At 41.6% G+C, this 26,338-nt stretch overlaps 1 protein-coding gene across 3 annotated transcripts in view; it reads left to right on the top strand.

Annotated features, from left to right (window-relative positions):
• SNX25 (sorting nexin 25) overlaps positions 1-26,338 on the top strand; it is a 117,279-nt gene that overhangs the window by 47,607 nt on the left and 43,334 nt on the right. Inside the window, exons 1-5 of one of the 3 annotated variants that reach the window (XM_069977732.1) lie at positions 2,829-2,892; positions 6,270-6,486; positions 9,110-9,282; positions 10,300-10,486; positions 18,346-18,416. In XM_069977732.1, the coding sequence (XP_069833833.1) occupies position 2,892; positions 6,270-6,486; positions 9,110-9,282; positions 10,300-10,486; positions 18,346-18,416 (649 nt within the window). In that variant the 5' untranslated portion in view covers positions 2,829-2,891. Of the gene's footprint in view, positions 1-2,828; positions 2,893-6,269; positions 6,487-9,109; positions 9,283-10,299; positions 10,487-18,345; positions 18,417-26,338 lie in introns of those variants that run through there. The other 2 variants (XM_069977730.1, XM_069977729.1) reach the window with 2 other exon arrangements.

Here is a 26,338-nt window from a genome sequence, read left to right as displayed (position 1 = left end):
CAGGATATGGTTTAACTTCATTGAATGCAATAGAAGCAAACAAACTGCAAAGTCTCAGGTATGTCAGTGGAAAATCTGTAGTATGGACAATACCAATAATATGTTTGAAGGTCCTGAATACTTACAGTATGTGTTACCATTGGTGCAGATACAATGGGGGAAATATAGTGTTGAATTTCATGAATAAGCTACTACTGCAAAGTCAAAGTAAATTCGGATAATTAGAGTTTTGATAAAATTGTGCAAAATTTTGGGACATAGGCTCAAAAAAAGCTGAGTAAATACAATGATACCCCACCCCCAGCGTAGTCATTGGTGCTGATCATATCCAAGTAAAATCTTTTAAAACTGATAATGATGAATTGACATTAAAGTGTTTGTCCAGCGAAAATCTTTTTCTTTCAAATTAACTGGTGTCAGAAAGTTATATAGATTTGTAATTCACTTCTATTAAAAAATCTCAAGTCTTCCCATACTTATTAGCTGCTGTATGTCATGCAGGAGATGTTTTATTTTCAGTCTGACACAGTGCTCTCTGCTGACATCTCTGGCCGAGACAGGAACTCTTTCTTGGTTTTCTATGAAACCCCATGGAAAACAGAGTTCCTGTCTCAGCCAGAGATGTCAGCAGAGAGCACTGTGTCAGACTGAAAGTAAAACAACATCTCCTGCATGACATACAGCAGCTAATAAGTATGGGAAGACTTGAGATTTTTTAATAGAAGTAAATTATAAATCTATATAACTTTCTGACACCAGTTAATTTGAAAGAAAAAGAATTTCGCTGGACAACCCCTTTAAACACCAAAAGAAAAGTGCAACGGTAAGGCGTGCATCCAAGACTTTGATATGTAGAAATGGTGATTTGTTCAGATTATCCTCAGAAAATATAGCTGCTTATTCTGTGACATCTGCCATAGGCTGTATGCAGCTTTCATGATACTGTAGTATAAAGATCTGTGGAATAAAAGAATTTAGAAGTAGGAAATAAGAAATCTGACACTACAATGAACATAAGAGGCTTCATTATTCATAAATGTTGTATTCGGTCAGACAACTTCCTACTTTTTAGCTTTTTCATGCTTCAAATGTGACTGATGAATTGATCTTTATTCTACGTGGTCTCCCAACCTCGCTGTGTAATCTGGATAACTTGATCTCAGATGAAGGTTTTCAAAGCGAATGTTATTATCATTCATTAAATCCCTCGGTGAACACAATGCACAGCATACAGCAGCGGAATTGTAATATTGGCAATAGACGGCAGGCCTGCTGTTCTATTGTTGGGGAGTTTTTATTGTGTGTTGTGACGTTTTTTCATACGTGACAGTCATCACTGCTCTCTGTAGAAAGGCTTTTACTTCTTAACAAATTTTTTGCTTTTAAACTGTTTGGCGTCATTATAGCCAGTCAGTAGAAGGAAAGGAGCTGGCAACGTTTGCCTTTTCGGAGTAGCCAAACTACTTTGAGGCTATGTTCACAATGAACCATCTGGTAACCTTTTATTTTTATAATTGTTCCTGCTTATTAGTTACCTTCTTACTTTCATCAGTCCAAAACTAGTTCCATATACCCATTTGAAGTCTTTAAACAATGGCCTTCTGGAACACAGGATAGTTTCTTGATCCCCCTCCTCCACTATTCCTTTGGAGGAGCCCCTTCCTCACACTGTTCCATGTTGGTATGCCTCAAGGTTTAGAATATATTGAACCCCACATCCTTAATGACCTGAGGGCCACCCTTCAGGAAGAGTGGGATGTATTGCTCAGCAGACAATAAGTTGACCTGTGAACAGCATGAAACATTGTTTTCAAGCTGTAATTGATGCTTTAAAAAAGGTTTCTGATTAAATCTTACTCTTCCCTATGCACAGGATAGGGAACAAGTAAGCGGGGGGTCCAATCTCCGTGCCCCTGGCGATTTTCAGGTAGCTCCCCCCTTCCATCCCGGCTCCATTGTTTTGAATAGAGGCGCCGGTCCTGCACGTGACCCACAACTACATTCATTCTCTATGGAACAGTCTTAAGGCGGGTTCATACTATGGAATTCTCACGGACAATGTCCGCGGAATTCCGTCAGCTGTCCGCCCGCACATCTGGGCGCCTTTCCGCTGGCCCCATAGACACCATTCTATGGGCCGGCGTATTCCGCTATACGCTGAAAGAAGTGTCATGTCACTTCTTTTAGCGGATCGCGGAATACGCCGGCCCATAGAATGGTGTCTATGGAGCCGGCGGAAAAGCGCGTGCCCGTGCGGGTGGACAGCTGACTGAATTCCGCGGACATTGTCCGCGAGAATTCCGTAGTGTGAACCCGCCCTTAGAGAGCAATGTACGACACTCTTCCTTGCAGCTCCATAGAAAATGAATAGGCTGCGGGTCATGTGCCAACCTGTCACATGCCAAGTTATTGAGACTTTGACCTTTTGTGTTGGGGTATACCTGTAGGAGATGTCATTGTAACTGTACCTGCAATTCTTAATTTTGGCCAAAAGATGCCACTGTTGAGCATTAACATGAAGTACATGTGACTGGTCACATGTCTGTGACATCACTAACGGTCTTTCAGTTGTCAAGGAGAGCGGCCATTTTTCCCTGTGAGCTGTTGGTGAAGATCCTGATCCATCGAGACTGGGAATCGGTTTGCTGGGACTTCTAGTTGTGGTGCAGCTCAGCTGTTGTTGCTGGCCATTTGATCCTCTGCGAGAGAGATTCAACTCCTGGACTGTGGCTGCGGGAACACATTATTGGTTGCGCTGGATCGCGCTGCTGTGAACGGTGGTCGCTATCGTGGGACTGGATGTTGGCACACAGTGACCGAATGTTCATGTAAAACAGGCCCGAAACAGTAGCGTGCATGCCAACCTATGAGAGACTGAGTTACGGCCTACAAGTAGTTACTTAGTTATGTTTCTTGTTCGTATTAGGCCACAAGCCTAGATTTATTGTTAAGATTGTAAACCGCTGTGCTACACCGCAAGTGTGCCTGTGTAACGCATTCATACACAATGGTTCCTGTCTTGTGAGGGTATTAAGAGGTAAATAGCGTCCGGTCTGAGACTGTTGGTAGGTAAAAGTTGTGAACATTCGGATTAGATACAGTGTGGCGACATGCTGTGCAGCACAGGGGTCTCCACTAGGGATGGTCCGAACCTGCCGATGTTCGGGTTCGTATAATCCTGAACGCTCGGCATCAGATTCCCGCTGTCTATGGCTATGGCTGTATCCCAGTTTTCCAGGCGGTCCTCCTGCTGGATCCGCCCGCTGCACGGAGCGGGCAGACAGCGGGAATCATTACCGAGGGTTCGGGTTCGTATGAACCCGAACCGAACTCTGTTCGGACCATCCCTAGTCTCCACTAGTTGTATTATTGTGAGGGTTTAGTACCTGTGGTACTAGTATTGGTGCATTTCAGTAAAATTACTGTTTGAGTTAACTTGGTGTTGGAGTCGTGTCTCTCGCTCTTGACTTCGCTGTATCCTGGGGAGCCCACCCCGGTACACGGCTTACATACCTGCCACTGATGTTGTTGTCATTATTTAGTTTAGATGAGGAAATCTCCCATTACATGCTTTTACTTACCGTAAATGCCCTACTAATATGATATCACTGTAGTCTGAACTTTTAAAGTTTTCTATAAATTTTCCCCGCAAGCCAAATATCCCTAACTTTTTGTGAGTAATGTAGGTCGTGAAATAAATTACCAAAAGCATCCCCAAAAATTCTCATAAAATATGTTTAACGTAAAAACATGATTTCAACAACATTTTCTGATGACCCATTCCCTTTAACATGGACGTGCCCCCGCCCCCCCAGCAGAACTTGCATCATACTCCTCAATAAAAGTTCCTGAGGTTGCGGCCCCTGTTCGCGCACACACACATCGCCTGTGACTCCGGAATGACAGGCAGCGAGTTAGTACAGTCATTCTCTCCGGGGGTGAAATATTAACTGTGATACCAAATTTCAGTCACCATAGTGATCAAACATCAGGAGCTGGCTTCAAGTTAATAATGTAAAGTGATATATTTAGAGATTTATCCGGGTAGAGAGATTTGTGAATAGTGGAAGGAGCCGCTGTAGATTTAATCAGGGGTTGGTGTCTGTCATATCAATTTACTCAGGAATATGAAAGTGATCGCTGTAATATTCCCTGGATATCCCAGCTCTATATTGATTATCTCCTCTGGTTTTCTTATTCTAAGGCATTTTTAAGGAATATAATAGTGCAGAATAAAAGTGCCATAGACTTCCTATTGTAGTGAAAAACCTGTTGTTGTTGTTGTTTTTTAGAATATTTAAAGCAACTCTGTAGCCACAATCTGCCCCCCTCTCCTCTCCTCTCCCCCCCCCCTCAAAAAAACAAACAAAAACAAAACATTTGTACCATTAGATGGCTGCTTTTAATCCAAGATCTGTCCTGGGGTCCGTTCGGCAGGTGATGCAGTTATTGTCCTAAAAAACACTTTTAAACTTGCAGCCCTGTGTCAAACTGGTGTGACCTATAGTACTCATGCCCTAGGATTGCAACTTCCCTCCTTCTCGTCCTCCTCATCACTAGTAATGCCCCCTGGCAGGATTTTTCCTATTTCTCACCTGTCTGAACACTGCACAGGGGCCTTAACGATCAAGCACATGTGCAGTGTTCACACAGGTGATGAATAGGAGAAATTGTTCTAGGGGCATTCCTAATGATGAAGAGGGCGGGGAGGAGGGATGGGGGGGGGGGGGGGTTTTGCAATTCTAGGGCATGGGTACGCTGGGCCAGTGCTTGTCAATTCCAGTCCTTAGACCTCACAGGTCATGTTTTGAGGATATCCCGTACAAAGAACATCTGTGAAAATACCTGATTAGTATAATTATATTACCTGTGAAATACTAAGGAAATCCTCAAAACATGACCTGTTGGTGAGGCTCGAGGACTGGAATTGAGAAGCACTGCTCTAGGCCATGCCAAATTGACACAGGGCTGCATCTCCTGCTAAATTGACCGCAGGACAGATATTGGATTAAAAGCAGCTATCTGACGGTACAAGTGGTTTGGGGGCAGATTGTGGGTACAGAGTCGCTTTAAGGCATTAAAGTAAATGCTCACTCCTCAAGCCACCCCTTTTTTAAGGGTTACTCCAAAGGCAAAAAACATTTTTAAATAAACTGGTGTCATATTTGTAATTTACGTCTATTTAAAAAGCTTCCGGTACTTATCAGCTGCTGTGTGTCCTGCAGGAAGTGGTGTGTTCCATGGTACACTTTGCTGCCACCTCTGTCAGTATCAGGAACTTTCCAGAGCAGGAGAGGTTTTCTATAAAGATTTGCTATGGGGAAATAGATGTAAGCCATGCACAGGTGTAGATTTTTGCGCAAACTCTGCGACCAATGCAGGGTCAGGGACAGGGCTTAATGGGGATTATCCAGTGCTACAAAACCATAGCCACTTTCTTCCAGAGACAGCACCACTGTTGTCAGGGCTGGCTCCAGGTTTTTGTGGGCTCTTGGGCGACCAAGCCTCAGCGGGCCCCTCATTTACACACTATGCACAATAACGTGAGACACCACTAACATATACAAACATACATTATTGATATAGATACTGACCGACTGACTGACACACTCGGACACTGACACACAGCAGTTAAAGCTCAGTCTTCTCCCTCTTCCTCTCTATCGGGCTGCTCTCCACACTGTGAGGTTGAGGACCTTAAGGTCATGTGATCAGGTCCTTCACCCTTTTCTCTCTCTGTGCAGGTCCTGCTCCGTCTCCTGTGTCTTCTGATGTTCAGTGCACACCCTGGACTGCAGTGAGCGGGCTGAACATCAGAAAACCGGGCCCCTCGAGATGCCTTGGGCCCCGGCACTTGCCCAGGTAAGCCCTGTGCTGACGCCGGCCCTGACTCTTGTCTCCAGTTTGGTTGCAGGTTTTGTAACTCTGTTCAATGGAAGTAAATTGAGATTAATTGCAAACCACACCTGAACTGGAGGCAAGAGTCGTGCTGTCTCTGGAAGAAAGTCTGGAAGGCCATGTTTTTGTAGTGCTGGATAACCCCTTAAATTTAAGACTGCCATATGAGTACGCTGGTCTAAATAAATCTTCCTTGAGATTTTTAGTAGTTTACAAATCTGAATAATCTGACATCAGCTGATTTAAAAAAAAAAAAAAATCTGGAGTACCCCTTTAACAAAAACCGTGATGACTTTTTATATCCCCTGTATTTGCATTTTGTAATTTCATGCACTTCATTTTACATCTTGCCATGTCTTCCTGTTTTTCAGTGTTTGACTACAGTTACAGAGACTACATTCTGTCATGGTACGGAGAACTTAGCAAAGACAATGGTCAACTCTACAATCTGCTCTCTGAAGACTTTTGGGAGCTGACCAGACAACTCCGCTGTCGGCTTGCTCACATTGATATTGTAAAGGTGGTCTGCAATGATGTTGTGAAGAATCTGTTTACACACTTCTGTGACCTCAAGGCTGCAAACACTAGGTAACAAACTGGAGTGAGCATCTGTAATCCTTCTCTGTGTGATTATCAGCCTCTGCAAGGAATAATGAGAGCAAGGAGAAGCTCGCTCTGGTTTAACCCTTTCAGGTCTGGATCATGGTATTAGGGAAGGATACAAAAGCTGGTTATTGTCAACATCTTATTAAGGTCACCAGGATATCCACTTGGGACAGCCTTTCTGCTGCAAAGTCAAAAGGTCAGCATACAGTGCATTAAAGATGAATCATTAAGAAAAGTCCTATTAGGGCATATACAGTGGTGCCCAGCTTAGAACCCTGCCCCCTGAGCCAGTGCAGATTACAGAGACCAGCTAATCACTGGCTACCCTTTAGCTTTCCAATGGGTTCTCTTCATGAAGGTGTTATATCGATTTACAGCTGTGGGTTTCTGATCCAAAATGCTATGGATGCTTTTGAAAGCCTTTTTTTTTTTTTAGCTCTTGTTTTGTTTGTATTTTGGTGCAAAATATGAATAAATTTTATCCATAGGTCTTTATTAAAGGTTTGCTTCATTTCTCTTTTTCTGCCTTTGCTGTGGCCACCCTCCCTTCACTCTGTCTTTTTTGTGTTTTTCTTTCTTCCTTTGCGATGTGTCTTCCAAGGACTTTTTCCCCAATGTCCACTCTTTGAGCTGCAGGTTGAATACTCAGCTTCCCTTTAGTAGACTAGCTTTACTAATAGTAGAATTTATAGGACTCTCCATTCTGTATTTTCATCTGACAGAACAGGGGCCCTGTTTCTTACCTACCTGTATTGTTTGGAGTTTCCAATGTGTTTTAGCTTTAGTAATCTCACTCACTGGCTCAGGAGTAGTAGTGAGCGGAGATGCCGAACTGTTGGGGTTTGGAACACTTTGCTTTTGACTCATTGCGTTTGCAGAGGTCTGATGCAGCCCTAGGGAGTCTTGGAAGACATGGATACAGCCATAGGCCATATCCATGTTTTCCAGGGCTCTCTCTAGGGCTGCAGCCACAGGGAGTCAAGTGCCGAAAGTTGAGAGAATGTTGCTGAACCCGAACAGTTCGGCCTTTCCACCCAATACTACTCAGGAGGTGAATACTAATGAATCCATAAATGCAGTCATAAGGAGCAGCACATATACAGACTACACTGTTGTCCATTGCGTTCTATTACCTAGTTGTCATACTTTTTCTTCTTTTTTTTCTCATGATTTTGAAGGTCAGTATTGATTGTGTTTCTCGCAAACTATTTCAGACTAGACAGATTGCTGCTTTCACTCCATTATTGATTCCTATTCCTCATTAGCTGGAGTAGTTATTTATGACGTTACACCTAGAAGGTAGAGGATAACTTATGTGTCTCTGCATAACCATTAGGAAAATTACTGCTATTTACATTATTCTGCTCATATAGTATTCTTAAAGTAATTTCATAGAGTACACAGTGTTTCTCTACAAAGTCGTCATGACAGCTTGTCTTGGGGTGAAATTATATGCTTATCCACCACTTGAAAAGTGACTTCTGATTAGGACATAATGTGGACAATAGGACAGTACCATAATACCATGCCACAGGGAATAGCCAGTCACTTTTAGTAAGGTGCATGGTCCATTCCAGGTTGTATTTGGACCGTGCCATACCTTGGCTTTACACAGAGTTCAGTAAGTCCTCGTTTGGTTGAGCAGTGATATGTAGTATAAAATGTTGTGTCCATTTTGATTGTTTCCCAAACTCATCAGCAAAATATGTTGTAGTTTATATCAGTTTTTAGCGCATTTGGAAAGTCTTCAAACACTTTCATGTTTTTCACAATTTGTTACATTGAGGCCTTGTGCTAAAATAAATCTGCAATCAATACCCCTTAACGACAAAGTGATTTTTTTTTTAAAATATTAATTCTTATGCTGAGTTGCAGAAGTAAGAAGGGAAGCAGCTCCTCTGCTGATACCAGTGGCTGTGTCAGGAACTGCAGGGCAGTTAATGCCCTGGTCCTGGCACAGATACCTATACATACATAATGAGCTTCCTCTGATATCTACTTTTAGGGTACTTCACACTATGGAATATGTGCAGAGACTTCAACCGGATTCTGACGGACGGCCTCCCAAATGATATTTGCTGGCGGATTCCAACATCCACCCAAAGAATTTATATGTCAATTTTTTGGGCGGCCGGCGGAATCCGCCAGCAAATGTCATTGAGTCTATGGGATGGGTGGAACTTCGAGCAAGGGCCGTCTGGCAAAATCCGCTTGATTGAAGTCACACAGTGTATTCACGCGTATTCGCAGTGTGAACGTACCCTTAATGCGCGTTAGTATTGGAATAAACATTAGTCTTTGGGAAGCTGCATTACATGTCGGAGATAACTGTCAATCACTACTTGCTTTACAACAGGCTGCTGTGTAGTAGTTTACTGCCTAACTTGTCCAAATTGGGGGATTTTTTTAACTTTTCCCCTTGAAGACCCTTTTTTTCAATTCAAACCTGCACAGGCCCCTCCACTTTCCTGTCTTTGTGCACCAGTCATTGAAAAAATGGTACAGTGATGAGATATGGAGTATTTTTTATAATATAGTAATGTGTGTTTTCCATTTAACTTCAGTGTGTTTGCTTTCCTTCTTGTTTTGTTCCTTTTTCTTTCAGACAGGATGAACAGCCAAGACCCTTTGCTCTTCATCCCTGCTTAAAAAACACTGAGGAGGAGCTCCGGTTTCTGCAGACTTGTGCCCAGGTTCTTGTTCTTTGTTTGATGCCTAGCCGGGATGCCCAGTCTCGCAGTTTGCGCATTGTTCTTTCTGAAATACTTGCCACCAAAGGTGTGTGAAAATCAAAGTCCTGCCTTCGTTTTATTAGTCATATATGTTATGCTACTATTATAATAGGCTCTTTATGTTTTAAAAGATTAAGTAAAATGGCGTGTTCTTTTATGCATGTTTCAAACCAAATGACAGCATTTGATAGTACTCTTCAATTTGAAGAGCTACTTGATATTGAAAAATTGGTTCCCAATTTATATGCCCTCAAGAACCAAAGCATTGTAATCTTTTTAAAACAGAATAGGTTTTATTATTGTATTATTTCCTTTATTATAATTCTTTACAGCAGACACATTTATTTTCTATATTTTTAGTCCACAGAGGAAAGATTCACCTTCAACCAATTATTTTTATTGCTCCAAAGCATCTGAAATAAGAATTTGCTAAAAGTCCTAATTAAAAATGGTTTGGTGCTTACAGCTCATGTGGATACGTGTTTCCATGGTAACAGACTACAAACAAGTTCTTTGTAGTTCGCTCCTACAGTCCTATTAGCACCAATTTGTCCAAAGACATAGATGACAGGTAGAAGACAATACTATGTATTATTTAGAACTAAGGCTCTTATTACACTGTATTGTCCAGTGTCAGAGGAATACATTGGGGTAGTTCCTTGGGGTACAGATGGAAGAATAACTGCAGAGTCTGACTACATAATTTGTTTGTAGTCTGTTACCATGGAGACACCAAGTTTGCGTAGGAACTGTAGACACAAAGTTTTGAAACATTTGTCAAGTTGCATAATTTTACATCATTTTGTGTGTATGTATTAAAATATATATTTTTATTATAAATGTTTAGTTTTTATTGTGTGTGTGTGTGTGTGTGTGTGTATGTGTATATATATATATATATATATATATATATATATATATATATATATATATATATATATATATAAATATATTCAGGGTTTGCTTAGTGTATTTTTTTAAGTAGTGCAAGATAACTCTTGGTGTAGGGCATAGAATCTTCAGGTGTCCTTCATCTTGCCATGTCCTCATTTTGTTTCTTCAGTGCTGAAGCCCTTGGTGGAGCTGCTGAGTGATCCGGATTACATTAATCAGATGCTGCTCAGCCAGCTGGAATACAGGGAACAGGTGAATGAGCGGCACAAGAAGGCCTATACATATGCCCCATCTTATGAGGAATTCATCAAGCTCATCACGAGCAGCTCTGACATAGAATTCCTTAAACAGCTAAGGTACATTGTTTTATTATATGTAACAGGAGGTGGTTATAAAACAGATTTTCAGATTTAGTTTAAGGCACTGTTCACACCAGGTATTACACCTATGTGAAAACTATACTAATGAATGTACTGACAAAACAAAGCAATACTCACTCAAGAGTATCCATTGATACATTGCCCCATTTGCACATTTAAATATGCAAAAAAGGAGTCTGTGGAGTCTCAAAACACAGGAATAGCTAGATATCCCTGTAGGGAAGGAAAACCTGTTGCCAATGAGTGCCTCCCAGTGGGGAGATCACCAAATAACCCTGAGACAAAGTCCCACTGAGTTGTGAGGGGCAATATGCTGAAACAGCTGTCTGTGGATGGATACCTGGCTTTCTTAAACCCTTGTCATGTCGTAATACTTAAAACTGAGTTAGGGCATTGACGCAAAAGGACCACCCTGGTATTTCCCTATTTGTGTCCCAATATTCGTAACCGAGTTGGACTCGCAACTGTGGCTCCACAAACCCTTTTTTGCATATTTAAATTTATATGGGGCAATATATCAGGGGAAACTTTTGAGTGAAAACTTTATTGGATTTTTTTTTCCGCTTATCTTCCTGTACTCAATGATTGCTGTGTTTTGTCGGTCTACTTTTTATTGCCCCCATTAAGCCAGAATTCTGGTCTACACTAGCGAGGGGAAAATACCCCAAAACAGCTGTCTGTGGATGGATGTCTGTCTTTGGTGAACCCTTGTCATTACGCAATACTTGTAACTCAGTTAGATTTTGACACAAAAGGGGGCACCCTATTTAGTACTTGGGGTTATCCGGCACTCCAAAGACATGGCTTCTTTTGCCCCACTCTTGTCTCCAGTTCAGGTGTGGTTTGCAATTGAGCTCCATTTATTTCAGTGGAACTGAGTTTCAAACCCCACCCAATCTAGAGACAAGAGTGGTGCAAAAGTGGCCCCTTTAAGGGGCTACATATTAGGGTGGTTTGGTGATCTCCCAACTAGGAGGCACCCCTTGGCAACAGGTTTTCCTTCCCTGGAGGGATATGTGGATAATGTTTGTACTGACATGCATAATCTACCCGTGGACAAAAGAAGTCCCCTTTAATTAAACAAAGTGAACCCCTGAAGCTGGTTTCTATATAGTTTACATTTGACTGAAGATCATTGTTACTGTTTGTGCAGTTTTTAGCATGGCACCCTGGGCTAATGCACATGAGAGCAGAAACCTAGGAGACAGACCCTTATGTGCCCCGATTCTGAGGATTATATTGTGTCACCGCTATCATAACATATGCATGGCTTGTATATATACTTAAAGGGAATCTGACACGTCTGTACCAGGTACAGAGCTGCGGACGTAGGGAGATAAAACAAGTGATGCTTTTGTCTTTGCTGGCCGTTTGCCAAGTTATAAAATGTAATTTTTTCCTCGGAAGCTGAAGTGCCACAGCTATCTGTTTGTACAATCATTTTCCTTGGAAGCTGAAGTGCCACACCTGTCTGCAGCTCTACCTGGTAGAGACCTGACAGATTCCCTTAAATATTATATGTACACCAATGGAAGATGACTGCATACCCTTTTTCAGCTTTATATTTTATTTGCTGTAGCCTTATAAGAGTTGTCATCAACTTGATAAACTACCTAAATAAATACCTAAATGAACAAGACGGAACAGATTTCAATATGCCAAGTAGGAAAAATAAGTAGGTAATACTAATTTGTAATAATACCTAGTCTCTCCACTTCTGGCTTCTGTGCTTCTGAATGTGGTGGGCGGTAAGTGATGTCACAAGCTGTGCCCACTTGCTCCATTCACGTACATCATGCTGACGTCTATTATAGGTAATTGTACAGTCATAGGATCCCACTTCCTCATGAGTCTAAAAGACATTCTATAACTATCTGAGGACTACACACTAGTGCCTAAATGCCACTAACAAGATCCCATTGAAGAAAGGATATCAGGGCTGATGTCATAAGTAAACAGACAGGAATTTCCATAGATTCCTTTCTTAAAATAGAGTACTGATTCAATTATACCCAACTTGTATCTATTTCTTATGATGATTAGTTAAAGGGGTGTTCCCATTTTAAAAGAAATAGGTAAACTTGTAGTAATTGTAATTTAATATTTTTACAAATAAATTCAATTAGCAAACTTGCTGTTTCCTGATAAGCTGAACTTTCCCTCCCTCGTTTTTGTAGCTCGTTTTGTAGGTCACCAACCACCACTTTATTTATGAGTGAATGAATACTGTATAATATATTTAATCTTGTATACTATATAGCTATAGTGTATATACACCATCCAGTGTATTTTTTTTAGAGTAGAGTGGTGGTTGGTAACCTAGAGAAGGAGACAAGTTTGCTAAATTGATGTTTATGCAAAAATCTTTCAACCTGAGGAGTCCTGCAATATTTTTTTTTTTTTTACTGTGCACAAACAAAAATGTAAAAGTTACAGCAGAATACCATCACATAACTGCCTTACATTCACATATACTGTCGTCCTGCCTGCCCCTCCAATGAGTACGTGTGTCACTTCCTTCTTGTTTTATAACCCTTACAACCTCATGTCATACAATTAATGGACATCTGTGTGGGGTCTCTGCATACCAGAAGTAGAATTACCCTTGGCAGGCCCAACCTGTGAATCCATATTTCCCAAATCTGTTGAATTTGCGAGGACATTTCCTCTTTTAATAAACCCCTCTCTCTAGTCTAATGAGAACATTCATCCTGGAAATCATTTCTGTAACATTGGGGGTGCTTGGTGGGTCCAGCGATGGTTTTCGGGGCCTGGTACATAATGCGCCTGTATTCCTAGTTCAGTGTAATCATCTTAATCAGTGTTTCTCAACTCCAGTCCTCATGGCCCACCAACAGGTCATGATTTGAGGATCTTCCATACAAAGAACACCTGTCATAATACCTGACTTATCAACTATAGTCATATCACCTGTGAAATACTAAGGAAATCCTCAAGACATGACCTGTTGGTGAATCTTGGGGAATTAAGAAACACTGTTCTAAATTAAGTACTTCAAGGAGCCCTAATAGGTAGTGCTTCGAAGTAAGTGTAATGGTAAACCCCAATATCCTCTGTCCACCCCTAGTTGGGTGTAGGGATATGATATGGCCTCTAATGACTACCGACCTCTAATAATAAGGGATGAGAAAATGTTCGTAGTGTTGTTCTCCCAGACTGTGTTTGCAGAGCTTGTCAGTTAGAGATACTGATAGAAATTACTATTACACAGGGAATTTATCTGTGTAATAGATTTTTGAAGCCAAAGCCAGGAACAGGCTAGAAACAAAGAACAGGCCATAAAGGAAAAGACTGAGATTTCTCCTCTCTTCAAATCCATACCTGGCTTTGGATTCAAAAATCTGTCATATGTGTATAAAAGGACTGCTAGAAAGAGCATAATTTTCCTGGAGCTGATCAAATGGGATAACCAAACACATCTTTCCATACTTCATTCAATAAGTATACACCATTTCATTTCCATGGGTAGAACCCCTTCAGTTCAAATAGCTCCAAAAGCCTACTGTTTTAGGCTTCTATACAGGTGTATATAGTGTGAAACCTGATATTTTGAGTATTGTGAGCATCTGACCCACCCCCACAGCTGCCAACGGAGTGTCACATCTGCGAGAGACACCAAGACCATCCACTTGTCCCCATCCCTTCAAAAGCTGCAACAGCATTTGAATCGATTAGGAAATGCCATACAACTGCCCCCCTTCCTGCCACCCCCAACCCCCCCCCCGCCCACGGGCAGTTTTTCCCTGCTGAAACTTTCAAGGCGTACTCTGACAATGGCATTCTTTCAAATCTGGTCTCTAAAGAGTGTATTGTTCCTCTTGAAATACATATTGGGGATCGAAACCAGTGAATTTTGCAAGATGTATAGCTATTGGGGCATCAATATCATTATTAATAAATTACTGTACATCTACCAATAGCAAACAGGGGCAGCCTTAACCAAGCAATCCACCTTCAAAGTACTCTTTTTCAGCAGGGGCTGTAGATTCTCATAAATATAATACTGTACACAGGGAGTCACCAGGATACCCAAATATTTAAATTTGTTTTCTACCCGGAGCGGAGTGTCCAGACAAGGGGAAGATGGGGGAGGTGGGTGCAAGAGAAAGTACTACTGACTTATCCCAATTGATGGTCAATCCTGGCTTTTTACCAAACTCCTTAAAGTGTCACTGTCGTGAATTTATTTTTTTGCAGAAATCAATAGTCCAGATGATTTTAAGAAACTTTGTCATATTGGGTTTATTAGCTGAAAAATACATTTTTATCATGAAAAAGCAGTTTAATGCTCTCCCCCCTGTCTTCTTTGTTCTCCTATGGAGAGAGCTAAAAACACCAAAACAGGACAACAAAGATTTAATCTACAAATACATCACCCTCTATCTCCTCTGACAGTCACCACTGACCTCTCTGAGCTCTGATTACAGCTTCACCCAGCTCAATGTTTGTGTAATCCTTTGCTCTCAGCTGGCTAACTCCCCCCTCCCCTCTCTATAGAACAGACAGGGTTGTGTCTGATGCAACAAGTCACAATTTCCTGATTTTTTTTGCAGTGGATGGAAAAGAGGAGGGAAGGGGGGGGGACCTAGGAAAAGGCTTTTTAAATGCAGATAATGGCATATTTGGCTAATAAACCCAATTACAAAGTTTCTTAAAATCGCCTGGACTATTGATTTCTGCAAAAAAAATAAAACTATAAAATACGACAGTGACTCTTTAACAATATTAATTATGGATGGTATAGATTTTTCCAGGCCAGACGTATATAGCAGCATATCATCGGTAAAAAGGGATTCCCTCTCCTCCTCACCACCATAATTAAAATGCCTGAGTTAGGTCCCGTTCACACGGAGCAAGAATGGAAGAATTTCGCTGCAGAGAGTTCCACTGCTGAATTTCTCTGTTCTTGCTCAGTGTGAATGGGGCCTAATGCAGCAAATGGTAGGGGTGATAGGGGGCAACCCTGCCTTTTTCCTCTACAGAGATCAAATCTTGGCAGTATCCCTCCATTTGCAAGAATACCTGTCCACGGATCTGAATACAGTGGCTTTGAGTGAGGTAACTGCCATGTGATTCTTAATGTTACCTATGTTAGTTGAGATGGGAAAACCCCTCAAAAAGAACTGTGGAGTCTAGGTGTTGAAGCTGCAATAAAGACACTACAGCTGGGTTCACACTAGCATATTACCAATGCATTTTCACATCCAAATTATAGCCACAAGTCCCAGTTGACCACTAGTTTGATGGTTAAAACCAACAGCTGCCAGTTCGGGTCTTCAGACCCATCGTCATGCTGGGAATTATGGTCTTAGTACAGATGCAAAAAATCTTACCTATTATGCTAATGTAAATCCAGCCTGAAACAACCATATTCCAGTTTTGTGAGCCTGGCATCACTGCTTGACCTGTCTTCATAATGACTTTTTTAGGGGTGGGGGCCTTTTTCTTTCTTTGTAAACAAAGCAATAAGCCTTCCAGCTTTTATGTACTTGATTACGTGTTGATGTAGTAGAACACAATTTTGTTGCCTGGCGACTTATTGTTCATTTGATGTAAAAATAGCTGTCTGTGCCAAGTCCAGAGCTGCGGTGTGCCACTGACAGCCAAAATTATCTCTTATTAGGCTCCATCTAAGGTATGAGTTGACACAACCATTATCTGTGATAGAGGACTGTTCTATTGGATTCTGTCTGTAACTGGCTCTGCCGCTGCACAAAATGCCGACCGTCAAGTAGCTACATCTAGATGCTTCTCTTATCATTACCTGACTGCTGTGCTAGTCTGACATCTAATCTGACATCTCAAATATCTACTGTCCGTAAAGAAAGAAATCCTGTCACAAAGATCTTCTGACATGTCATGAACGTGTATGTATAGGAAGATCACATTGGTAAAATTTCTGCTCTCAGAGTGAGCAGACTTTATACTGATGTAATGGACATCGAATCGCTGTACACCGTATTCCAAGTCCCAGTTTTGTTGTGTGAGAAAGCAAAAAGAGGAACATAGAGGAAAACCCAGATTTGTTTGTTGCAGATATGCTGTGGATTTGGTTTGGATTTTACCTTCCACATTAACATAAATTGACTTGCTGCAGGCTCACTATATAGATGAGCCTGTGTATAGATGAGATTTCAAAAATCACATTTACTTTGCTGATACTGTAATTTGCTTGTGGATTCACTATAGGATTTTCTACCCTGAAAATCTCCAGCCAATCATTCTAAAGTGCATTCTAGTGTCTAGTCTAGTGTGCAGTGTGGATTTCCTTTCACCTTCAAAGTGTGTTAATTGTTTGTGCGGAGGGTGGTGGGAGCGGGTTCACACTACGGAATTCTCGCGGACAATGTCCGCGGAATTCCGTCAGCTGTCCGCCCGCACATCTGGGCGCCTTTCCGCCGGCCCCATAGACACCATTCTATGGGCCGGCGTATTCCGCTATACGCTGAAAGAAGTGTCATGTCACTTCTTTTAGCGGATTGCGGAATACGGCGGCTCATAGAATGGTGTCTATGGAGCCGGCGGAAAAGCGCGTGCCTGTGCGGGCGGACAGCTGACGGAATTCCGCGGACATTGTCCGCGAGAATTCCGTAGTGTGAACCCGCCCATAGACATGCTATGGCACACTGAGGCAGGCGGGATTCCATGATGAAGAGTTCCGCTGCGGAATTCCACCACATTTACTTTAGTGTGAATATACTCTGGAAAGCATAATCACCATAATGTATCACACACTCATCCATTTGTGCAGCTCAACTATTTTACTATCAGTCCCCCTCAATATAATTGGCTATTTCAACTGTTACTTCTGTCAAAGGTTATCTGATTTACACAATCCATCTTATATATACAGGTTGGACCTCGTCTTATAACTAAAGTAATGAGATGTTGCAAAAAGCAACTTTTTTTTTTGTAGCATGTGGCCTGTCTGGTTTGATGGCCCACTGGTTTGAATAGGCATTGTGTAATGCTTCATATGAGCTGGGGAGAGGTTTGTCTCTTTATTCTATGGAGGTGAATACAGTTTATAAGCATTACAGTTATATATCAGTAGCATCAGATGAAATATAATGGTGTTTTCAGGCTTTGAACATATCTATTATATGGCTTACTGTAGAGTTGCAAGTTAAAGAATGCAAGAATGCTTACATAGCCTAACAGGGTTAAAAAGGACTCATTTTTCAGCCTCTATCAGGTATCTGGTAAATAAAAGTCCATGGATACGTTTGGCTTAGGTTTCAGGAGGCAAACTTTTTTCTTTTTATGCCCTATATACAAGGAATAATGCCCAGTTTACAAAGCAGATGCAACATTGTAGCTTTTTCGCCACTGAGTCCCTTTTGTCATTTCTAAGGCTGGGTTCACACTACGTTTTTGCAATCCGTTTTTTTAATTATTTTTTTTTGCAAAAAAACTGATGGAAAAAATGGATGCAACTATGTGCATCCATTTTTACAATGACTTCCATTATAAAAAAAAAAGGATCAAAACAGATCCGTTTTTTTCTTTGACGGACAGTGTCAAAGGTTAGTCAAAAAAGTTAGTGTAAAAAAAATTTTTTTTTTTTTTTTTTTTTTTTTAAATAATGGAAGTCAATGGAAATTTATCATCCGTTTTTTTGAAAAAAAAAAAAAAAAACAGATTGCAAAAACGTAGTGTGAACCCATCCTAATTTTTACGTTTGCCTGAATGGTATAGCTTCCCATCTGTAAAACTACTATATGTAAATTGTATCCTGACGGACATTACAGTTGTCCTGTAACAAAAGGAAATTTTGTTACTTATCTCATATTTGATTATTTTTGTCTCCTTAGGTATCAGATAGTTGTAGAAATAATCCAGGCCACTACTATAGGAAGCTTCCCACAGCTAAAAAGACAAAAAGGTAAGTTTCATTTTTGAGCATGCTTTACACCAGTGACACATACTGAGAACAGAGCACATGCGTTATGGGGTCTAACTAGTAGTAAAGCATGAGTCATTTTCTAGGTCAACAATAGGGAGAAGTTTAGTGAAGGAAATCTGTCTTCATGAGATGAATTTTTTTATTACGTCTTTATTCTTGCTCCATGCTCCTTAAAGTGTTCACAAATTTACACAGATTCTTCCTCATAAGGTAGCCATACACCTTTAAAAGCTGTTGGCAGACTATTTCTTCAGCTGTGTCTCGCAATTTGCTTATACGCATGTATGTTCGGCTCAGCAGAACTTTCTTGTGCCTTAAAGGGGTTATCCAGTGCTACAAAAACGTAGCCACTTTCTTTCAGAGACAACACGACTCTTGTCTCCAGTTCAGGTGCGGTTTGCAATTAAGCTCCATTCACTTCAATGGAAATGAGTTACAAAACCCCGCACAAGCTGGAGAAAAGAGTGGGGCTGTCTCTGGAAGAAAGTGGCCATGTTTTTGTAGCGCTGGACAACCCCTTTAAATAGAAAAAGGGTAAGTTGCCACCGCACTGTACTGGTGGTGGATTGTTTCCTGGAGAAAAATATATAATATTTAATCCTACTCTTCCTCAACTTCATCTTTCAGGGGAAAGTTATATAGCCCCCATACACATTAGGAAGTTGGCCAAAATCAGCGGGTTTGCTTGACTTTTCTATAATGTGTATGGAGAGGGTGCCTGTAAAAACATACATTAATAATCAAAAGTCTATTGTGTTGCAAGGTATTCTGTAGAGTGTTATGTTTGGCAGAAAAGACTGTCTACTATACAGCCAACAATATTGACTAATAGCTGTCCAGGCAATGCTCGCTGCCCAGAAACCATGTACAGCCCCCAAAATCCAAATGTGGAGGAGGTGGGATGCTGTATGGAAAACACATTCAGTACCTAAATCATAACTTTGAAGGTCTATCCTATGTAGATAGATACCTTTTAGTATCTTCACAAATGCTTCACAAATGCTCTATTAAATGTAAAACAATATCACCTAATGTGAAAAAAATATACAAATAAAGATATACAACTTTGTGCAAAATCCAGCAGTATAAAATGCACAGAAATCTACACTTGGAAACCAGCAACCCAGGTTATGCAGCATAGGGATTGCACTACCATTACTAAGCCTATAATAGCAGCGCCAACAATGCTGTCAAACCCTGACCTAAGTTAGGCGGCATCCCAGGTTTTTTGCACTTTACTTATGTTCATATCTTGCACTGGTCGCTTTATCTGTTTATATGTTTACAGGGTTAGAGCAGGCAGGTCTGCATACTGTATTACTTTATTGCAGTATCGTTGGCCCTGTTATTATAGGCTTAGTAATGGTAGTGCATCCTGTATCATGAGGTCTCCCTATGCTGCATAATTTGGGTTGCTGTTGTACAAGTGTGGATTTCTGTGCCTTTTATACTGCTATATTTAAGACTGTAAAGTTGTATATATATATATTTTCGTATTAGGCAATAGTTTTTCATTTAATAGAGCATTTTTGACACTAATGACACAGTCTAAACAATAAACATCTATCCTATCTAGAAAAAGAGACCTTTAAACTACAGGTTTGGCTGCCAGTCAGTAGGAGGGCAGCATTTGTATCTCTTTGATTGGATAGTCATTCCTTTAAATGATACATGTATCTTAAAGAAAATTATGACATGTCAGAAATTTTGTTTTAGGGTGGGTTCTGGTGCAAAGACCCCCACAATCTCTAAAATGAACAGGCATCTGCGTTAAGCTATACCTCTGATGCCCCTGACTGGATTTACATAGGAAGTCAATGAAAAGTCTATTGATTTTCTCAGGGAATCAGAATACCTTGAGCACCACTGTCAATGCAGAGCTGAGTGATGCCGAAGATAAAGAATGCACTGAGCATTGCTGCCTGTTCATTTTAGGGATTGGTAGGGATCTCAGCACTGGAATATGTTACGTTGGACAATTTATGACCTCTACAATGCTGAAAATGCAATAAATATATAAATTTAGGTGCAGAATACATGTGTGGTACTTCATAAAAAACATAAAATGACTTTTAAATCTAGCATTATGCAGTGTTTAGCACTGGAACGCTATACTGTGATGTATATAGAAAATACTGACTGTGTAATAGGTTTGGACAAGATTTTTATCAGTGATTAGCTTTTCTCTAGCCCCCCGGATTCTATTAGTAGACATATTGAGGGGAATTTAGTATGACCCCACCCCCATGACAGATTTACTAAGAGGCACATGCCACTTAGTAAAACAGGCTGAGACTGCATGGCAGGTCCGCATCATTAACGCTAGCAGGCATAAATTGTGATAAATTAGACACCTTGCAGCACCCCCTACCCCCCGCCTGCCCTTTAAGCGCAGAGCATAGGAAAAAGGTGCAGACTTTCATGCAAACCCTAAGCGTTCTGTCATTGAGGTTCAATCTGATAGAACATGCAGCAAAATGATCACCTCCAAATTCTAACTCAAATATGGACAATGAACATATACACACACACACCTGTTGATAGTTTTTTGTGTATGTTTGTGTATCTATTGGGACATGAAGACTGTCACTTGCTGCCAACCCTGATGTTCCCCTCTGGGGCCGTCACTTGTAAATGTACAGGCAAGGCATCAAGAGGCCTGTGGCCTGTCGCCATGCCCAATGTCCCCTACCTCCAGATGTAGGGCTGCACAGAGTCTGCCATTATCCTGTTGCCTGCCCCCCATACTGTACACTGTCCCTTCTGTGCTGTATGAGTGTGTTGTGATGAGCTCCCCCTGGAGGCCGGAAGCTGCAGTACCATCCCTGCTGTACAAGTGGTTCTGGAACTGCTGTGGGAGATCATTACAGTCTGTATAGTAAATGTTAATTTTTTTTGTTCAACAATAAATGGGAATTCTTCTTTATGGGAAAATAAGGCATCCCCTGAAAATAAGACCTAGCGCATCTTTGGGAGCAAAAATTAATATAAGACATTGTCTTATATTGGGGGGAAACAGGGTTTTTTTATCTGTTTTTAGTTCCTTGCGTATGTTGCGTATGTTTGAGTTATAAGTGAGATATGAACATTTTGCTGTGGGATGTGGGCGATATATACTTAAGATAGATAGATAGATATCACAGTATATAGGTAGCACTATACTAGTAGTGGATCCGAGTGCCAGCAGGGACGGCTTTGACCAGGAGCCCGTTGAATATAGCAAGGAATTCCCCACAGCACAGCTTAGAATTCAAACGTTGTGATTTATTTCATATCCAAAGCAACAATAAACAGTGCAACACAGCAAGGTGAGTCGGAGGCCGCAGAAACGTCGCATCAGACTCACCTTGCTGTGTTGCACTGTTTATTGCTGCTTTGGATATGAAATAAATCACGTTTGAATTCTAAGCTGTGCTGTGGGGAATTCCTTGATAGATATATATATATATATATGCGCGCCACGTCAAGGTGAATTTCTCAGTATAAATTCAGTTACTGTCTGAATCTGTTATAGCAGGGACCCACCATACGGCTACATAATCCAAATGACGTTATTTCTGGCATAATACTCAGAAGGGTGAAGGACCTATACACGCTGCTCCCGGGTCCATAGTCCATTTGATGGTGGACCTTTGGCCTCTGTGGTTGCCATGGTGAGGGTGGAGCATTGTAAAAGGTAATGAACTTCACTACATACAATAGTAGTGTTATTTAGGGTATAAACCCACACACCGTATACACAGCGTATTTACTGCTGCGATACGCAGCGAATACGCAGCAAAAACGCAACAAATACGCAGCAAAAACGCAGCAGATTAGATCTAAATAACTGAACTCAGCATTAAATCTTCACCATCAAACTGCTGCGTATTTGCTGCGTATTTGTTGCGTATACGGTGTGTGGGTTTGTACCCTTAAGGTTTGGGAAAATGGATTGTCATAGTATCACAGTAGCTATACACCAGTCCCCTGACTCTATAAAGTAATGGTTCCTAGCCAGACAGTAAAGGAAAACCTCCGGCTGTACTGTGACCACACTGTCATTACTGGAAATAGACGTCTACTGGAAGTGACTTATCTGGCGTTATACAGTTGTCCTTGTGTTCTTATCATGGATAATCATAGACGCTGAAAGCTAACATTGCTCCAAACATGGAGCCAGGGAAAGAGATGCAGATAAAAGAGCAGCTGCGAGCAATGATTCCTTCTTTAAGTGATTCAGGACGTTCATGAAACTTTGATAGGCTTCACACAGACTGTGATACCAGGGGAGCTGGGCACGGTTAGCTTTATCTATTCCTATTGCAGAGTGACGGTCCATAATGATGGAGTAATCTATAACCCAGCAGCCTGCGTCTCACCAAAATCACAAGAAGAGCCTAGGTATTGTATTAGGAAGCCAATATAAAGGCAGAGGCAATCAATTACACATCTGATTCTGAAGGCAATACTCATTGAATCTTTCCCTCACAGGAAACCGTAAGCTCTGATAATACATTGAATGGATTAGGACAGGTTTCTGTTTGATAGAACATAGAAAATGGTGTTTGTTTGTTTTTTTAAAGATAGAAGTCGTCTGACAGATCCAGCAACGTTTAACGGTTTCGCTTCCAAACTACTGACACTGTTTTAAACCTGTTAGGTCAGAGAAACGTATGGTACTTTTCATATATGTCTGTCTGCTTCCACAACGCAGAGAAATGCTTTTATTCTCTGGTGCAGAGGTTTTCTCGAGCTCCTGAACAGGTGAGGGCTGTAACACCTTAGTTCAGCCAGTCAGTGACCCTGGTGGAATACTGGTTTATGAGGTGGTGCAGACAGGAGACTGGGATGACTGAGGCTGTAAGAGAAGTAAGTACAGTCCTTTTTTTTTTTTTTTTTTTTTTTTTACAGTGTTGTCACTCAGCGAAGATTTATAAACCGCTTCTGTTTATTATTTCCCATTCTTGTTATCGGTGGAGGTCCCAGCAGTGTAATTAAGAAGTGCCTCTCTTGGGACAACTTCTTTATATGAAGCTTGTCCATGACAATATTCCACTTGTGTATCATTTTATTATGTAAATGTGGAAAAAAGCCATGGTTGTGTGACTGGCTAAACTTGTAATACAACCTCCATCCTGGATGCAGAACATGATTGTTTTATCAGTTATGATTATTATTATGCTTATAGTCGGTGTGCCTGCCCTGCTCTCCTATTTCAGGATGCATATTAGCGCAGACCTGGGCATTGTACGTCCCATGGGCACATCCGGCCCGCTAACTGTCTCTGACTGGCCCGTGTCAGGTCTGTGCTGCTAAATCAATGATATGCTCACTGTGTCAGCAGAACTCTGAACATTACGTTTACCGCATACAGGATTCATGGGGCCCCAAAACGTAATGTTCAGAGTGCTGCTGACAGTGTATGCCAGGGTATGGGCCCCTGTTTTCCCCCCTACCCCCAGAGACACATATACTCACCCTGCCCGGCGTTTGTTACTCTAGCTCATTGGCGCACAAGTGACGTCACTTATGTGCCGGAGAGTGGGGGAAATGAAAGCCAGGGGGGACTGCGCCAGGCCAGGTAAACAGAAGGACAACAGGCACCGCCAGGTGCTTGTAGCACTGCTTACAGGGGGTGGGGCAGAGCTATAGGAGTTGGCAAAAGCTGCCCTGAGGCTCTGTGAGGGCCGGGGGAGAGGGAGAGATAGCTAGGGGTATGCACGCCGGCCCCTCCTTTTGAGACCATTCCATTTATCATGTGGCCCCATGGAAGAATGAACTGCCCACCCCTGTGTTAGAGTGCCTGCAATCATGATAGATATACCCATGTGTGCAATGTCAGGACAGAGGAGTCCCTGGTTTTCTGTATGGTATTTCATACAGTACACCAGTTTTCTTAAGCAGTAAGTCAAATAGTGGAAAGCACAGAAATATAGTGTAGCCCTGGCTAAAGTATTCACCACATCTCTTAATTTTGTTTTTCTCTGCAAGTGTAGACTGTGGATAAATGGTCATACTGTGAATTCATGGTGCAGCTGCTGGAGGCCGGGCTTGGCGCTGGAAAAGGTTCAGCACCGGAATGGAGAACTAATTAGGAAGCTAAGATTTGGAACATTACGTATAAAGGACACCGGCAACATCACTGAAATCAGGAGATGATACTTTTACTTCTGAGATTAACAGATTATGTCTGTACAGAGCACAAAACAAGCTGCTGTGTCTACAGCTGCACTCACACAGAGGGCGCGTATAAAAGGAATTTTTAATATAAACACAAGTAGTACAGGGTAGTGCAGATTTTTATTTCCAGCACACAGGAAAGATTTGCATGTATAATGCTTCAAGTTTTAAAACCGTGTGTAAATCCATGTGAAATCCGCTGCAGATCCTGTACTGTGAAGCTGAATGGTTCCCATACCTGCAGTAGATCCGCTGCGTGTATGTAACTCGGCCCCTTTAACCTCACCCGCTGCCAGCCGCCCTGGCCCCGAGCATACATTAACTGCTTGCCGCCACGGCTGTGTGAGGCTCCCGGCTCCCCTCGCTCCTCATCAGCCAATCAGTGCTGCCGACCAAGTAATGTATCTGCTGCGTGTATGGGACCCATTCAGCTTCACATTACTGGATCCGCAGTGGATTTTGCTGCAAACTCTCAGCGTGAAATCCACTGCAGATCCGGTACGTGTGAAGCTACCCTAAACGAGAAGTCTGGCGAAAATTGTTTAGTATGTAAGTATTGTATTTTCCACCAAAAGTTATACAAATCACCAATATATATTTATTAGGGGAAATGCTTATAAAGTGCTTTTTCCCTGCACTTACTACTGCATCAAGGCTTCACTTCCTGGGTAAAATGGTGATGTCACAACCCGACTCCCAGAGCTGTGCGGGCTGTGGCTGCTGGAGAGGATGATGGCAGGGGGGGGGGACACTGAGGGACACAGGGCACTGGGGGGACACTGAGTATCCCTCTGCCATCATCCTCTCCAGCAGCCACAGCCCGCACAGCTCTGGTAGTCGGGTCATGACATCACCATTCTATCCAGGAAGTGAAGCCTTGAGGCAGTAATAAGTGCAGGGAAAAAAGCACTTTATAAGCATTTCCCGTAATAAGTGTATATTGGGGATTTGTGTAACTTTTGGGGTGGGGGGACTGCCGGACTTCTTTAATAAATTTGCCAGGTCCTTTTTCACTGTGTGCCACACATTGAAATCCATGTCAGGTACGATTTCCATAGTAAAAAAACTTAATTTCCAGAAATAATAGAGAAACAGCACAATGCAGAGTTCTAAGAAAAGATCTTCCACAATTTTTATTTTGAAGGAAGGAATTGTTGAAACAGACATGTGAGCTGACTTTAATTGAAGGAGAAAATGTATAGGATAAGTGCATTGAATTTCTTTTTCTGTATGTGCAGTAATCCAGTTACCACCAGACCTGTGCTTCCATCTGTATTATTTCATTGTGACATTGTAAGTGGTATAGAAGTATGATGGGATGTCATTGTAATAACTTAGAGAAGCTATAGCTCTAGACTTGGCTGTGTCATTATGCTATATGTCAGTACATTAGAATAATGTATGACGAGAGTCATTGTTTGGCATTTCCATGGTGGCCCCAGATAAAGATTTTTATGCTCGGGAGCTTCAAGGAACCCCTCTGGTTCTCTCATTGCTGTATCAGGCTGCTGGTTGATCTTCCATATAAATGCTCTTGTATAGTTTATAAAACGGCATGTACAGAAAAATGTCTGCAAGTGCTGCTGAGCAGATATGTCAGACATAAGTGCTATAAATGCCTTACGAATGGTTGCCAGGGCTCAGCACAGTTTTCCTGCTTTCTATATGTGTTTTCATAAAACTGCTAGCTGAGCTTTGTCTCTTTTTGTCAGATCTCTACAGCACGCTGGAGGTTTATT

The sequence above is a fragment of the Dendropsophus ebraccatus genome, chromosome 7 (genome assembly GCF_027789765.1).
Source record: "Dendropsophus ebraccatus isolate aDenEbr1 chromosome 7, aDenEbr1.pat, whole genome shotgun sequence".
Lineage (NCBI taxonomy): Eukaryota > Metazoa > Chordata > Amphibia > Anura > Hylidae > Dendropsophus > Dendropsophus ebraccatus.
Note: the sequence above shows the minus strand (reverse complement) of the source record. Positions and strands in the feature narration are given on the sequence as shown.